Source organism: Anomaloglossus baeobatrachus, chromosome 3 (assembly GCF_048569485.1).
Source record: "Anomaloglossus baeobatrachus isolate aAnoBae1 chromosome 3, aAnoBae1.hap1, whole genome shotgun sequence".
NCBI lineage: Eukaryota > Metazoa > Chordata > Amphibia > Anura > Aromobatidae > Anomaloglossus > Anomaloglossus baeobatrachus.
Genome location: NC_134355.1, coordinates 497,398,225 through 497,416,261, shown reverse-complemented (window position 1 = coordinate 497,416,261; position 18,037 = coordinate 497,398,225). Strand labels below are relative to the sequence as shown.

The 18,037-nt window shown below is 42.5% G+C and overlaps 1 protein-coding gene across 1 annotated transcript in view; it reads right to left on the bottom strand.

Annotated features, from left to right (window-relative positions):
* SI (sucrase-isomaltase) overlaps nucleotides 1-18,037 on the bottom strand; it is a 439,774-nt gene that overhangs the window by 209,965 nt on the left and 211,772 nt on the right. The window contains exons 32-35 of the mRNA XM_075340661.1: nucleotides 6,524-6,652; nucleotides 5,924-6,034; nucleotides 5,764-5,826; nucleotides 3,060-3,176 (exon numbers count right to left, since the gene is read on the bottom strand). Coding sequence (XP_075196776.1) covers nucleotides 3,060-3,176; nucleotides 5,764-5,826; nucleotides 5,924-6,034; nucleotides 6,524-6,652 — 420 coding nt within the window. The remainder of the gene's footprint in view (nucleotides 1-3,059; nucleotides 3,177-5,763; nucleotides 5,827-5,923; nucleotides 6,035-6,523; nucleotides 6,653-18,037) is intronic.

Genomic DNA, 18,037 nt, shown 5'->3' with positions numbered 1-18,037 from the left:
GAGTGGTGCTCACCCTTACCTCTTGTAGAGTTTGCTTTCAATAGTCGGGTCAATCATGCTAATGGGACTTAGCCTTTTTTTGTAATTATGGTTTTCATCCCCAACTTAGAGAGTTGTCTAGGTTAAGTTCTGGGTGTCTTGGAGCAGACATACAAAGAAATATTGGGGGTGGCCAAATATTGCCAGAAATGAAAACCTGATAGGAGACAATCTTCCAGTCCCGTTTTTAAGGTAGGGGATAAGGTATGGCTGTCCGCCAAAAATATTAAGCTTCAAGTACCTTCGGCTAAATTGGGTCCTATATTTATTGGGCCATATGAAAACTAGAAGGTGGTCTATCCAGAGGCATTTAGACGGAGATTTCCTCAGTCTCTGCATATGCCTAGTGTATGCTATAAGCCCATGCAAAAAAGATTTGTTTCCTCAGCCTTGTCTTCCTCTTCCCTGCCTCCTCCTGTTCCCATTGATGGAGGTTTAGAGTATGAGGTGGACCGGATTGTTGACTCTCTGAGGGTATGGAATTCCCTTCACTACTTATTTGTTTGGAGGGATTACGTACCTGTAGAAAGATCATGCATTCCAGCCAATTCTGTGAAAGCCGATTGGTCAGGGACTTCCATTGGAGGTTTCCTGGAAAACCTGGGGGTCTGGTGGCTAAAGGAATACAGTCATGGTTCCGCTGTGTGGAGCAGTTTCCATACTGGTTATGTCCTGCCATGCTCTGCTCAACTATGGAGCCGAAAGTTATGTTTCCTTTGTGTAGAGTATTTTGCATGTGTAATGCTCTGCTGTGATTCTTAAGCATTTGCTGAAAGATTGTTTTTCTGCACAAGGTTTCCATGTTGGTTCTGGGAGGCACTTGCTGTAGGTACTCCTTGTTTCTGGTAACTGCTCTGTTTCATTAATGACCATGCTCTCCCAGAACTTCGCCAGTCGTACTTCCTGGTTATTCAGTCGTGCTTTGGCTCCTGTTTGTGTTAATGCTCTGACCTTGGATTCCTGACCTTGGACTGTTTATTGATCCTGCTCTGCCCGCTTCCTGTTCTTGTCGTGACCTCCTGGCTTCTGACCTCGAGTCATTAAGTGATCCTGTCTCTGTCTGCTCCCTGTATCAAATACTTACTCTCCTGGAATACTGACCCTCGGCCTATTACTTGACTGCATTTTTGCTTACTCCCTGTGTCATGTCATGTCTTCCTGTGTTATGATCCAAGCTTGTCTGACTACCCTTCCGTCCATACTGCCCGTAAGTAATGACGAGCATCACAACCATTGTGTGTGGGTTTTTTTCATTGTTCAAACGACCATCTCTATATGCCTGTGATGTTGGTTTTTAATATATATGTTTTTTTATCCTTGTATTTTTAAAATGTGATATTTTATGCATAATCTGATTGATGTTGTCCTGGTACAATTATATTTATTTTTGTCTTTTTTTTAAACAAAAGAAAGAGATGCCCACAATGCCAGAAGTTAGTAAAGGTGTGCAGGGAAATTATTTCTTTGAAGGACTAAGGTTCTGCAAATAATTATGTTTAACTGTATTATGGACCTTTGGTGAGCAAATTGCACAAAGTAAATATTGTGTGTAATTTGCACCATTTTCAACATTTTTGCAACTTTTCAGGGGTTAGATTATTGTCCCCCACAAAATATATATTGTTTCTCAGTTGATATAAAATTATATTAAAAACAATGCTGAAAATAATGTTAAAGGTTTGCAGTATAGATATGGTAATTACCTAGGATACTTAAATTTGAATTCAAATACTGGGAGGTATAGCTTAACTATGGAAATATTCTGCTTCCTATATTGCTGTACTGGATTAAAGTATATAACATTTATAATTCAATTCTAAATTTGAGGACTTAATACAAACTGCCATATTTACCATATGTACGCCAAAATATGCTTGCTTTTGTTATTTTCATTTTAGTATTAATGAGTTATTTTTAGTATACAATATTTAGATAATTTGGGAACTGGATGGTCATTTTTTTCTGCAATGTCGTTTTCTATTAGTCTAATTTAGATGTTCTAAATAATGCTTTTATCAGAGATTTACAGTACAGCTTCACATCATCTCAAAGAACATCAGACTAATTATAGCAAATGATACAATTATGGGGCATTATGATTTATGGTATAGAATTCTTAAAATAGTGAACGTTTGATTTTAGAAATTCAAAGATGCATACAGTAAGTCTAAAGGTGGCTTTACACGCAAGCGATGTCGCTGACGATTGCACCCGCTCCCGTCGTTTGTGCGTCACAGGCAAATCGCTGCCCATGGTGCACAAAATAGCTAGTACCCATTACACATATTTACCTTCCTAGCGACGTCGCTGTGGGCGGCCAACAACCTCTTTTTTAAGGGAGAGGTTTGTGCGCCGTCACAGCGACGTCACACAGCGAGCCACCAATAGAAGCGGAGGGGCGAAGACCAGCCGCATTAACGACACACCCACCTTGTTGCCAGTGGACGCAGGAAGGCTGCTGTTCGTCGTTCCCGGGGTGTCACATGTAGCGATGTGTGCTGCCTCAGGAACAACGAACAACCTGCGTCCAGCAAGAGCAACGATATTTTGAAAATGAACGACGTGTCAACAATCAACGATTAGGTGAGTATTTGTGATCGTTAGCGGCTGTTCGTAGCTGTCACACGCAACGACATCGCTAATGAATTCCATGACCCCGATGACATATCATTAGCAATATCGTTGCGTGTAAAGCCCCCTTAAATTCCTGCTACTGTTTTTCCTGTTACAAGAACCAAAATTCTATATAAAGTTCCATTCACATCTGACCTGTGGTTTGCATTTGGAAAAGAAACCACAACACAGTGCCAATTCAGTCAGATGAATATAACTCGTGATCTTATATGATGCACCTCTTTGACTTATAATGGGGACAGATTCAGCCAAGTTGTGTGTTGTCTTGATGAGGCATCCAATGCAGATGTGAACAGTGGTAACAATATTGCATTAATTTGAAACACATGCACGGTCGATCATTAATCAGGGATACTGATTATAGTTCAAAATGGTGATATACTTACTATCCAAAGTCCATCAAATCTAATATGCTTGTTTCGATATTCTTCAATTTCTTGAGACCACCATTTTGCTGTCCTCTCAAGGAAAAAGTCTGGGAATGCGGCATAAGCCCTGTAGAGCTTTACAATAATAAAAATTACATTACTTACAATCTGATGGAATTTTTTGTATTATCATTTAGTTTATTTACTTTTCATTTTGTTTGCTTTTTCCTTATGCTTTCTTTAGATGGGTATGTAATGGGGCATGTCACTTAGCTGAGGGAACAAGGGACTAAAAGTCTGAGTGTATGTGTGGAGTGATATTGATGAGATGCTTGACCAGCTCGTCAAACATACACACAAACAGTAGATCCAAACATGAAGGGTTGTGCAGGAGGGCTTAACATTGGAGGAAAAAATGCTATATCTGACTGAAAGTTGCACAGTAGGCTTCCTAAAGTTGGGACAGAGACCAAGAGATCCACAGAGATCCACAAGGGCCTAAGTAGAAGACTACTGCAAGGCCGGAGTTCTCATAGAGAAAAAGTCAGTGAGAATACTCTGAAAACATTCTTGTAGACTGTATGGGATGTTAAAATTTAAACCTTGGAGACTGTGTGGGCAGTGTGAACCTTAAGTCCCAGAATCACCTATACCTGGGTCTGAGTGAGCTATGTGAAACTTCAGTCCTGAAAGAGCTAGCAACTAGCTGAAAGTAGGAAGATGGTTTTGTGGTCTGTAAAGTGGCCTGAATGTACCAAACGTATGAAGGCAGTGAACTGGTAGGAGGGATTTAAAAACCTATAAATCTTTTTCAGCATATTTTTTCAATAGCTATAAAATCCAGGTACACCTATTCTCTTTCAGCTATTTTAAAATCCAGGTACAATTTAGCAAACAATATAGCATTTTCCTCAGCATTTCACACAGTTTATAATAAAACTAAGGAAACAAATCTAACTGAAGCAGGTGATGCTATAAATTTCTATGAAATTTACCTGCGTTTTACCATGAAAATCTTGGTTTTGTGGTTCATACATATATATCCAAACAGGGACCATTTCTCTATACCAAAGATAAAAACTGCCTGAGGCCTCTGCCACACTCACGTGAATTTCACGCACGTGCCGAGAGACACGTATTTTCCCTGAGTGTTGTGTGCAGGTAAGTACGTGTCTCTGGTACGTGCGTGACACGTGTGTTCTACGTGTGCTATCCGCGATAGCACACGTAGAATCAGTAATTATTATACTCACCTGGTCCTTCCTGATGTCCGCGCTGCTGTCCGTGGTGCTGATCCTCAGGCTCCAGCCCTCCCGTCTCCCCGCTGCTGCTGCTGCCAGGCTGTGAAGTGAATATTCAATGAGAATAATGAGCGGCGGTCGGCAGCAAGAGGCAGCAGCGGCAGAGACAGGAGGGCTGGAGAAGGTGAGTTAATGTTTTTTTTTTTTTAACTGACATGTGTGTTTTCTCCGGCGCGTGTCACACGGGACCGCATCCACACTACACCCGTGTGGTGCGGGTGCGGGCCGTGTGACACCCGTGCTGCCGGCGAAAAACCGGACATGTCAGCGCTTTGAAAATCGCACACACGTACAAACGCACACGGACACACGTTCCGTGTGGTTTTACGTGTGTGTGCCTGCTACAATAGGGTAGCATTGCTGTACGTGTCTCCGTGCCGCCGGTACGTGTAAAAAATGACAAACACGTGCCGGAGGCACGGATGTGTGGCACAGGCCTTACAGAGTGTGAGTCAGTTTACTTTATTCTTAGTAGATGAGACAAGTTATTAGATGGTTTCCCTTCTACGTAATGTGAAGAGTGCAAGAGTTGATATCATATCATCTTTAACTGGGTTATATAAATACAACTCTTAAGAGATATTCTCAAATTACTGAATTGCTTTAATTAGTTAGAATGAGAATAACTTTGCACTTGACTTGTTTTTTTTATTTTCTGTCATTTTCCTACAATGATAGCTTTTATCTTTCATAGTGTACAGCTGTTTCCATGGAGCTTAGCTACAAGTTTCCGACCAGACTCTAGCTGGGTAGCAGTAGCTACATTCCAGGAGAGAGGTTCACTCTAAATATCCAAGCCAGCTCTCTCTAAGATGTTAATTTCTATACAGCAGTTATTTGTTCACCCATGTTCCGCTCCTTCTCAACTTCTCATGAACTGCTGTCATATATCTTTCAAAATCACCAACCCTGTACATTTCAAAACAAGTATTTTAATAATTGTTCTTGGATCTCTCTGTCTGGAGTTGTGTGCTTGGTAAAATACACGGTGATACCAATATAAAAATATACTCATAATATTGTAGACTGAGAACAAACCATGGATAGCTGAATGTATTACAGAAAAACTTGGGCTGTGCTTTAGGATAGGTTCACATGCACTGTTTTTGTTGCTTTTCCTGCAGCTAAACATTTTTCTCTGAGCAGTTAAAATGCTGCCCTCAAAAAGCCTGTTTTTCAATGTTTTTGAAGCTTTTTTTATTTGTTTTAGGTGTTATCAAGGTATATTTGCAATTCTTACAGTGTGTTACCCCATATTATGTCTGTAACGCATTATAGAAGCATGTATATATATATATATATATATATATATATATATATATCTATATGTATATATATATATATACTGTATATATATATATATATATATATATATATATATATATATATATATATATATATATATATATAAAACTTGTTACCTTAACTTGTTCCTCCCAGCTTAAAGACTCATCAACGGTCACATTAGGGTAGTCTGGCCAGACCTAAAAAAGATATATTCATATAATAAATAATATTTTTTGTACATATGTTTGTCGTGTCCATTTTAATGAGCATTACACAGTAGTGATTCACACTTACCTTTCCCCAAACTATATCATTAGAATTTGGCCATTTTATAAATACATCCTCTTGTACTCCTCTTTCGAAGGCTGGATAAGGTTTGGTTTCATTTCCTGCAATAGCAGGATCCTAAACACAAAAAAGTGTTCCAGATTGGTGCAAGAATTTGTGAACTGATTTAGTCACATAGGTTAAAAAAATACCTAGGTCCATCTATTTCAACTTTTCTCCACCAATTATACATTTTGTCACTAAGTCATTTATAACCAACAATGTTGTGTGTAGTGAGGAAATCATCCAGACCTTTTTAAAAGCTGTTATAGTGTCTGCCATCACTACCTCTTGCGGTAGGGAATTCCACAGTCTGACTGCTCTAACTGTAAAGAACCCTTTCCTATTTAACTGCTAGAATCACAATAGTGAATTGTATTATAATATTAATTAGATACTTCACTTCACATCGACTTTAAAACGTTCCTCATTTCCATAAATTAACATTATGGGATGTATGAACTTGATAGGTATGACTAGATTTCAAAATCAGATATTTAATTGACAATGTTTTCTCAAATTAATTATTTACAACATATTATTGATCTTTAAATAACTGTAACTTACCAAGAGAATAATAAATTTCATTCCTTCCCCTCTAATTTTGTCCACCAGATTTGGTAGGCCTTGGAAGCTTTCACCCAGAGTGAAGTCCATCTGTCTCTCCATGTAGTCAATGTCAGCATATTGTACATCCTACATGGTTTAATAATATTAAAGCACATACTTATTTCAAGTACAGTATAATATCATCAAGCAATATCATATGAAAATGTCATCCAAAAAGACATTTAAGTGAAGTGCATGATGTTCTAATATATATTCAGAGAAACTATATTTCATTGATCCAAGATTTTTGGTCATGTCAAAATTCAACAAATTTAGACTTTACACCTTGATATTTAAATTGACATCAAATGATCACTAATCAGTCTAATTTGGTACATGTACTTCTTAATACAAATACTTTTTAATAACTCTTAAACATCAAATGAGTTAATGATTCATATGCAACTCAGGCGTTTTTGATACTTATATGCTAACACTAATCAGAAATTTCAACAGTTATACAACAAAAACAATGTAAGGCCCTGTGCACACACTGCATTTTTACCCACTTTTTTTTGTGTTTTTGCTGCAGAAATTTCTTGCAAAAATGGTTGTAACCTTTCTGCAGACATTTCCCAGCAAAACCAATGGAAAAAAAAATTAGTTGTGCGCACATTGTGTTTTTTTGTCAAGAAATTTCTTTCTGGAGATTTTCTTGAGAAAATGAATGCGCATGTCACTTCTTTTCTGCAGGTAGCTGCGTTATTTCACTCCATTGACTGTTATCATAAAATACTGCAGGGAATAACGCAGGTATCAAATTCTGTGCGTTTCATTGCATTTTCCTGCTTTATTCCTGGGTTATTTCGCGTTTTTTGGGACATAATGTTCATCACTGCCCTGTGTTTTGCAAGAAAGGGATGTCATTTTGACAGGAAGAGGAAGCTGAGCAGAGAGTAAACACACACATATCACACTTACACACAGACATATAAAATGCATATAGAAATCAAACGTACATAATAAAAATAGAAAACAAAAAAAACCGTGGGCTCCACCATATTTTTACCGTCCAGCCAAGGTAAACACACAGTGGTGGCCCGGAATTCTCAGACTGTGGAGGGCAAGGGCCAGGGTTATTGCCCCTCTCCCACATCCGAGAATATCAGTCCGCTGCGGCCCCAAAAATGTTGCATCCATTATGCAACAGTCCCGGTGTGTTACCGCCTCTTCCCGATTGCCATGATACAGTGGCAATCGGGGTAATAACGAGTTAATGGCATTGCATAGCTGCCACTAAGTCCTGGGTCAATCATGGCAGTGTCTATGAGACAGCCCCCATGATTAACCTGTTGGTAAAGTGAATAAACACACAAACACACCGAAAAATCCTTTATTTTTAATAAAATAACAAAAAAGCCAGTCTGTCACCACTTTATTAACCCCCCAAACACACAGCTCCGGCGAAATCTACACAGGTCCCACGACACTTGCAGACTGCTTTAGCCGCATCTGACACAGTACTTAATGTAGCCTCGTTCAGTGAGCAATGCTGCAGGGGTAACTAAAGGTCATTTCTCATGGTCGGTAATGTGAACACATTACCGCTCACGAGAACTGCAGTGTGTCCTCACAGGGACTCTATCTATTGATTGATTGATCTGTCCTCTATCTATTGATTATCTATCAATTATTTTTCTATTCATCTATCTATTCATCTATCCATCTATCTATCCATCTATCAATCCATCCATCCATCCATCCATCTATCCATCTATCCATTCATCCATCCATCCATCCATTTATCTATCTATCTATCTATCTATCTATCTATCTCTGTCTATCTATCTACCTAGACATTATCTATCGATCTATCTATCTGTCTATCCATCTATCTATCTATCCATTATCTATCTACCTGTCTATCCATTATCTATCTATCAATATATCTATTTATCTATCCATCTTTCTATCTATCCATCTAACCATCTATCCATCTATCTATCTATCTATCTATCTATCTATCTATCCATCTATCCACCATCCATCCATCCATCTATCTCTGTCTATCTATCTACCTAGACATTATCTATCGATATATCTATCTGTCTATCCATTTATCTATCTGTCTATCCATCTATCTATATATCTATCCATTATCTATCTATCTATCTATATATCTGTCTATCCATTATCTATCTCTCAATCTATCTATTAATCTATCCATTCTATCTATCTATCTATCTATCGATCTGTCTATATATCCATTATCTATCTATCTATCTATCTATCTACCTATCTATCTATTCTTCCATCTATCTTTCTATCTATCTATCCATTATATTTATCTATCCATTATCTTTATATCTATTCATCTATCTGTCTTTTTATCTATCTATCTATCCATCTATCCATTATGTATATATTTATCTATCTTTCTATCTATCCATCTATCCATTATCTATCCATTTATCTATCTATCAATCTATCTATCTATTATCTAGTTATCTATTTATCTATCTATCTATCTATCCTTTGATTATCTACCTGTTATCTATATTATTTATTGCTGTTAAAGCATTAAAAAAGGGACCAAAAATGCACCAAAACGCTGTAAAAACACTGTAAAAACGCATGCATTTTTCTGTGCGTTATTGGCGTGTTTTTTTAACGCAGGCGTGCTAATCCTTCACTCTCAAGAAATGTCTTAAGAAATTTCCTTTTTCTAGTGCGCACACGACCTAAAGATTTTTACACTAAAAAAAGTTGCTGATATTTGATAAATTCTAGGCATCCTGGAAGCAAAAAAAGAAACCGACATCATAGAAGTGGGCCCCTATCTCTGTGAGGAGTGACTGTGCTGTGGGTGGAGTTTCAGCACTCATCACAACCCAGGGTCACAACCTGGCATCTAGCACGCTCTCTCCATTACTGCAGAGTGCCACAAGCAGGAGCAATGCTGGGCTTTGATGAGTGGTGAAAGTCCACCCACAGCTCAGTCACTCAGGAAGACTGGGGCCGCCTTATTGATGTCAGGTCAACTGAAAGTTGACCTGACATCACTGGATCTCAGAGGTCTAGGAGCTCGGGGGTCACTTGACAGGATGAACGGATCGCAAATAGTGCCACTGAGAGGCAGAATGTTCTACTCAAGTTATTTGACAAAAGCCTTCCCTTTGAGTTTTACAATGGTGTGGCCACTAATGATGAGTAGTGACCCCTTAAGGATAGAACTTCACAATTAAATTTGTTTGTAAAGTCCTATTCCACATGATGTACTGTATTACTACAAATATATGGTAAATGAAAGCTATATTTTTAATAATGTCATTGGTTCTAAAATGTTAATACTAGGCACCAGTTATCTTTGTTTCTTGTAGCCAAACAGCATGGTAAATATTTTTTTGATCTTAACCGCTTCAACGATTTTCTGTTTTTCATTTTGGGTTGTTTTTTTTTGCTCCCCTTCTTCTGAGAGTCATAACTTTTTTATTTTTCTGTAAATTTTGACATATGAGGGCTTGTGTTTTGTGGGATGAGTTGGCCTTTTAAATGAAACCATACGGTTTACCATATAATGCATTGAAAAACAGCAAAAAAATTCCAAGTGCGGAAAAATTGCAAAAAATAGTGTGATTGCATGATTGTTTTGGGGGTATTTTATTCACCACGTTCACTATATGGTAAAACTGATGGATTGGTGTGATTCCTCAGGTTGGTATGAGTTTATAGACAAGAAACATGTATAGGTTTACTTTTATCTAAGGTGTTAAGAAAAATCAGAAGTTTGTCCAAAAAAAGTGGAGCATTTTTGAACCATATTCCACAACCCGTAGCATTTTCACTTTTTGAGATTTATGGCTCAGTGACAGCTTATAGTTTGCATCTCAAGCAGACGTTTTATTGGTACTATCTTTGTGCAGATGTTATGTTTTTAACACCTTTTATTGCATTTTTTGCAAAATTTGCAGCGACAAAAAAAACCTAATTTTGGCATTTGGAATTTTTTTGCTGCCACGCCCTTCACCGATCAGATTAATTGATTTTACATTTTGATAGATCAGGCATTTCTGAATGTGGCAATACTAAATGTGTGTATATTTTTTATTTTTTTTTAACCCTTTACTTTTTAATGGGGCGAATGAGGGTGATTTGAACTATAAGATTTTCATTTTTTTTAGTTTTTTAAAACCTTTTTTTATTTTACTAGTCCCCTTAGGGGACAATAAGGATCAGCAGTCTGATCGCTGGTTCATTTCTCTTGATCAGAGTTGCACAGCTCAGAACAGGTGAAATGCTTGTCTTGTGTAACAGCAGCTGCTCTACCGAGTGTTACAGGAAGGGATTCATATGAGCTATAGGACTCCTCACATTACCCTGTGCTACCATAGCAACCATTGCTCACAGTGATCATCAGCTCTGCTGATGGAGCTAGGTGAGTGAAGATTTACTGCGGTGGGCATTTTCATCGTGCTGTCACATTTTGACAATGCGATTTAAGGGGTTAACAGGTGCCTGCGAGGCACACATGTCAGCTGTTGAAATTAGCTGATGTGTAGAAATCACCGTCGGCTGCCCGCAGCAGCCGCAGGTAATTACACCTATAGGGCTTAGGACGTACCTGCGATTGTTAAGGGGTTAATTTAGATGTTCAGAATAACCACAACTCGTGAGTTGTTATCCCTACCCTCATCTACTGTATCCTCACCCATCCTTTGTAGACTGTAAGACCTTGCTGGCAGGGTCCTCTCTCCTTCTCCATCAGTCTGTGCCTTGTATTGTACATGATTATTGTACTTGTTCCAACTATGTATACAACTTTTCATATGTAAAGTGCCACGGAATTAATGGTGCTGTACTAATAAATAATAATTTGTAAGGCTTAGTGAGCACTAAATTGCTCAAGTGCTTGTTACTCAAACTGAGTAGTTCTGAAGCTCAGACAGACTCAATTCGAGTAACAAGTATAATATAATGGAAGTCAATGAGAAACTCTAATATTTTTCTGGAAGACCCCCCTAGGAAGGCTAGGGAGGCCAGAAAATCACTGAAATGGATATAAACAGCGCTCATAATAGAATGGGAACAGCACGGGGAAGATGCTTGTATGCATCTTTGACTTCCAGGACCCTGGTAGGAAGTACAAAATCCAAAAAAATGCATGGCGTCCTCCCCATTTTTCATAAACAGCCAATGTATAGCAGACCTTCCGATCTATTCCAGATCCAGAATTTCTCATTCTTGATTCTGTCAGTAACTCAGTGATGTCCTCACATGTAAGAAATTCCATGTCTCGTGCTGACTAGGAGTGACCTATGGAGCCTTGTTCTATGAACGAGGCTCCGTAGGTGTTACGGTTGCTGCGAGCACTGGAGACTATGTCCAGATTTCTTGCTACTGCACATGTGCGAGCGCTGGAGACTAAGTCCAGATTTCTTGCTACTGCACATGTGCGAGCGCTGGAGACTAAGTCCAGATTTCTTGCTACTACACATGTGCGAGCGCCGGAGACTAAGTCCTATCTTGGAGCCATTGCACATGTGCGGGTGACATCATCGCTGACACGAGGTCACATGTCTCTGACACCTTCTATGCCGATTGGTCACTGGTCATGTGCTTGTGATGCCTTGCTCGGTGATAGGCCAGCATGACGTCACTCCTGTCGTTCTGGCAGCGGATTGGCTCTGGTGTCCTCCATTTTGGATGAGGCACAGAGTCTATATAAGACCCTGACACACGCCGCATGGCGCTCAGTCCTCTTGGTTCATGCATAAGAGTAGACGCTCTGTGCGCGTTCCTCTAGGCATTCCTCTGTCTATGCTAGGTGAGCGCTAACGGCAGGGTAGCATTCTTATACCTTACAGCTTCGGCTGCTGTCCGTATCCTTACCTCTTAGGGGAGCGGACATAGGCAGGTGCCTGAGGCACATGGTCTGGCTGGGCCTTGTGGTTCGACTCGTAGGTGGACGTTGCCGCTAGGGTAACGTTCCTTATACTGCGTCTGGCAGTTGTTCGTATCCTCGCACACTAGGGGAGCAAACAGAGGTAGGAGCTTTGTGCGGCTTAAGCTGCTGTTCGTCTCTTTTGCACCACTAGAAGAGCGGACCTAGGCAGGTGCCATATCTAGTGGTTCGTGTCCTCGCACACCAGCGGAGCGAACGCAGGTAGGAGCTTTGTGTGGCTTACGCTGCTGTTCATCTCTTTTGCACCACTAGAAGAGCGGACGTAGGTAGGTGCCATTTCGCACACATTGCCTTTGTCTCTGTGATTAGTAACAGAGATCATTCCACACACCCTCCAAGTAAGGGAGGAATTGCTTTACTTACTTATTATATCCTTCTGTGAGTTAACAGAGGTATTGCACTCTGCCATAGTCTGCAGCAGAGTCTTTGCACGGTGGACCCTGACTGTCTGATACTCCTTTAGGTTATTATCAGACAGCCCCCCGTAACATTAGGACTGAGCCAAGGGTCTGGCAGTTATGGCAGAATATCAGCAGTTACACCGTTACATACAAGTACTTGAGTCACGGCTCAAGAGTTTAGAGGATAAACCTCAGACCATGGTGACATCTGCACATGATCCTCGACTTGCTCTGCCAAACAGATATTCTGGCGATGCCAGATCATGTCGTGGTTTCATTAGTCAGTGTCAGATACACCTAGAGGTCAACTCTTCTCGCTTCTCTACGGAGAGGTCCAGAGTAGGCTTTATCATCTCCTTACTTCAGGACAAAGGCTTAGAATGGGCGACTCCCCTATGGGAGCACTCTGATGTGGTTACTCTGAGACATCAAGACTTTCTTGATGCTCTTAAGGCGGTATTCATGGGTTCGCAGGTTACCCATGATGCGGCCCTGAGACTGTTAGATCTATCTCAGGGTTCGGTATCCACTAGTTCTTATGCCATTGCTTTTAGAACTCTGGTGGCAGAACTAGATTGGCCAGAGAAGGTGTTGATTCCTATCTTCTGGAGAGGGTTGGCAGGCTATGTCAAGGATGCTCTTGCTACTCGTGAGGTCCCTGCTTCTCTGGAGGACTTGATCACAGTAGCAACGAGGATCGATGTACGCCATAAGGAACGTAGACTCGAGGTCTTTTCCTCACGCCCTAAGCATCGGGCTTTTCCAGTTGTTGAGGGTCCACTACCATCTTCCTCAGCATCTGAAACATCTCCCACTCCTATGGAGTTAGGTCATACGTCTTCCAGACTACGCAAGTCTGGTCCTCCTATATGTTACGTATGTCGTCAGGCTGGGCACTATGCCAACAAGTGTCCTAGTCGTCAGGGAAACTCCCTGGCCTAGTAACCATTAGAGGGGGTTACTAGAGACGTCTTCTGCACCCTCTAAGTGTTGTATCCCAGGTCAGCTCTCGTTATATGAGAATACATGGCCTATTATGGCTTTTGTGGATTCCGGAGCTGACGGGACTTTTGTGTCCTCAGGATTTGTAAAGGGACACAATATTCCCTCTATCATGTTAGAGGCGCCTATTCCTGTCCGTGTTGTTAATGGAACTATGTTGTCTGACTCCATTACATTAAGGACAGTTCCCTTGCGCCTTTCCCTGTCTCAGGGTCACATAGAGGAGATTTCTTTTCTTGTTTTGCCTGAGGGTATAGACGACATCCTTCTGGGTCTCCCATGGCTTCGGACTCATGCTCCTCACATTGACTGGGAGTCTGACAGCATTATTAGTTGGGGTTTGAAATGTCAGTCCCGATGTCTTCCCTTACCACCTAAGGTCATTGCGGTTGCATCTACTGATCTCTTTCCCATACCTACACCCTATCTGGATTTCGCTGACGTGTTCTCCAAACAGGGTGCTGAGGTTCTTCCACCCCATAGGCCGTATGACTGTGCCATAGACCTTATCCCAGGTTCGGTTCCACCTAAAGGCAGGGTTTACCCCCTGTCGATACCTGAGTCGGAGGCCATGTCGACCTATATAAGAGAGAGTTTAGAGAAGGGCTTCATTCGTAAGTCTGTCTCTCCCGCGGGAGCTGGGTTTTTCTTTGTTCGGAAGAAAGAGGGTGATTTGCATCCCTGCATAGATTACAGGGGTCTCAACGCAATCACAATAAAGAACAAATACCCATTACCTTTAATTTCGGAGCTCTTTGACAGACTGAGAGGAGCTCAAGTTTTTACGAAGTTGGATCTGCGGGGTGCGTATAACTTGGTACGAATTTGAAAGGGTGACGAATGGAAGACCGCTTTTAAGACCCGAGATGGTCACTATGAATACCTCGTCATGCCTTTTGAGTTATGTAATGCACCCGCAGTATTTCAGGACTTCGTAAACGATGTGTTCAGGGATTTACTGTTATCCTCAGTAGTGGTGTATCTGGACGACATCCTGATTTTTTCTCCTGATCTGGAGACTCATCGTCAGGATGTCGTTTGTGTCCTTTCCCGTTTAAGGGAGCACTCATTGTTTGCTAAACTCGAGAAATGTGTATTCGAGCAGTCCTCATTGCCTTTTTTGGGTTACATTATCTCACAAGAGGGCCTGGCTATGGATCCTGCGAAGCTCTCTGCTGTCCTGCAATGGTCCGAACCTCATTCCTTGAAGGCGGTGCAACGCTTCTTAGGATTCATAAATTATTACAGGCAGTTCATACCCCATTTTTCTACTTTGGTGGCCCCTTTGGTGGCCTTGACTAAGAAAGGTGCTAATCCCAAAGCCTGGTCTACTGAGACATCCCAGGCTTTTGAGGCAGTAAAAAGACACTTTTCAACTGCTCCCATTCTTCAAAGACCCGATGAGAATAAGCCCTTCCTCTTGGAGGTTGATGCCTCTTCAGTGGGTGCTGGTGCGGTCTTGTTTCAAAAGAACGGTGTAGGTAGAAAAAGGCCATGTTTCTTCTTTGCTAAAACCTTTTCACTGGCAGAGAGAAACTATGCCATTGGGGATAGGGAACTGCTCGCCCTGAGATTAGCCTTGGAGGATTGGCATCACTTGCTAGAAGGAGCGAAACATCCTTTCCAGGTCTATACAGACCATAAGAATCTGACGTACTTACAAACCGCTCAGCTTCTGAATCCTCGCCAAGCCCGCTGGTCCTTGTTTTTCTCCCGCTTTCACTTCTCCATCAATTATCTGTCTGGGAGTAAGAATAACAAGGCAGACGCGCTGTCTCGCTCTATGGTTTCTACCCAGGAAGAGATTGACGAACCTCGTCTTATCCTTCCCTCCAGGGTTTTTCATACGCTCTCCCCTGTGACGTTAGACCAAATCCCACCGGGCAAGACCTTTGTTCCGCCTGATCGACAGAATGATATACTGTTGTGGGCCCACACCTCAAAGGTGGGTGGGCATTTTGGTATTAGACGGACACGAGAGTTACTCGAGAGGTGGTATTGGTGGCCACACTTAAGCAGCCACGTCAAGAGATATGTCGGTTCCTGCTACTCGTGTGCTCGCAACCGTCCGTTACGGCAGAGACCGGCTGGGCTCTTGCATCCTTTACCAGTGCCAGATAGACCATGGGAGGTGGTAGGCATGGACTTTGTGGGTGATCTTCCGTGTTCACAGGGACATAGATTTGTGTGGGTCATTATGGACCATTTCTCCCGGATGGTTCATCTCGTACCATTATCGAGAATCCCATCTTCCAGGGTACTAGCCAAACTATTCCTCAAGCATGTCTTTAGGCTTCACGGGATGCCAAATCGTATCATTTGTGATTGAGGCCCGCAATTTGCTTCCCGTTTCTGGCAAGATCTTTGTAGCCTTCTGCAAATTGAGTTGAATCTCTCTTCGGCATACCATCCGGAGACCAATGGTTTGGTTGAGCGTACCAATCAATCCATGATTATATACCTTCGACACTTTGTTGCTGAGAACCACGATAACTGGTCCTCCCTCCTACCCTGGGCAGAATTTGCCCTTAACAATTCGCTGGCTAAGGCCACTGGGCAGACACCGTTCGTACTCAATAATGGGCAACACCCTAGGATACCGGTACCGTTTCCCGCTGCTGCACCTCCTCCTCTTGTGGCCGACTGGGCAACTAATGCCAGAGAGGTTTGGGATCGGACTCAAGAGTCGATCCAAGCAACTAAGAACCCTATGAAGACGGTGTCCGATCGGTTTCATCGCCTTGCTCCTGTCTTTTCTCCAGGGGACTTTGTGTGGCTCTCTGCAAAACACGTGAAACAGGTAAATCCTGTAGTCTACCAATTGAAGTTACCCGTCCATCTTAGGATCCATGACAAATTCCATGTTTCACTGTTAAAGCCGGCTATTTTACCTCACGCTCGTGAAGTGCACTCTCCTGCCTCTGATTCCTCTCGCTCTAGCTATGAGATACGAGCCATAGTTGGTTCTAAGATGGTTAGAGGGCGCAGGTTCTTCTTGATAGATTGGGAGAACTACGGCCCGGAACATCGCTCTTGAGAGTCTAAGGAGGCTGTCCATGCTCCCGACTTAGTTGCCGATTACCTGCGTCGCCGGGAGGGGGGCCCTTGAGGGGGTGGTACTGTTACGGTTGCTGTGGCACTGGAGACTATGTTCGGATTTCTTGCTACTGCACATGTGCAAGCGCTGGAGACTAAGGCGGGCTTTGCACACTGCGACATCGCAGGTGCGATGTCGGTGGGGTCAAATTGAAAATGACGCACTTCCGGCATCGCATGCGACATCGCAGTGTGTAAAGCCTAGATGATACGATTAACGAGCGCAAAAGCGTCGTTATCGTATCATCGGTGCAGCGTCGGCGTAATCCATGATTACGCTGACGCGACGGTCCGATGTTGTTCCTCGCTCCTGCGGCAGCACACATCGCTGTGTGTGAAGCCGCAGGAGCGAGGAACATCTCCTACCGGCCTCACTGCGGCTTCCGTAGGATATGCGGAAGGAAAGAGATGGGCAGGATGTTTACATCCTGCTCATCTCCGCCCCTCCGCTCCGATTGGCCGCCTGCCGTGTGACGTCACAGTGACGCCGCACGACCCGCCCCCTTAACAAGGAGGCGGGCCGCCGGCCACAGGGACGTCGCACGGCAGGTGAGTGTGTGTGTGAAGCTGGCGTAGCGATAATTTTTGCTACGCCAGCTATCACCACATATCGCTGCTGCGACGGGGGCGGGCACTATCGCACTCGGCATCGCAGCATCGGGCTGCGATGTCGCAGTGTGCAAAGCCCGCCTAAGTCCTATCTTGGAGCCATTGCACATGTGCGGGTGACATCATCGCTGACACGAGGTCACATGTCTCTGACACCTTCTAAGCTGATTGGCCGCTGGTCATGTGCTTGTGACACGTGGTCACTTGTCTCTGACACCTTCTATGCCGATTGGTCGCTGGTCATGTGTTTGTGACACTTTGCTCGGTGATAGGCCAGCATGACGTCATTGCTGTCGTTCTGGCAGCGGATTGGCTCTGGTGTCCTCCATCATGGATGAGGCACAGAGTCTATATAAGACCCTGACGCACGCCGCCCGGCGCTCAGTCCTCTTGGTTCATGCATGAGAGTAGACGCTCTGTGCACGTCCCTCTAGGCATCTCTCTGTCTATGCTAGGTGAGTG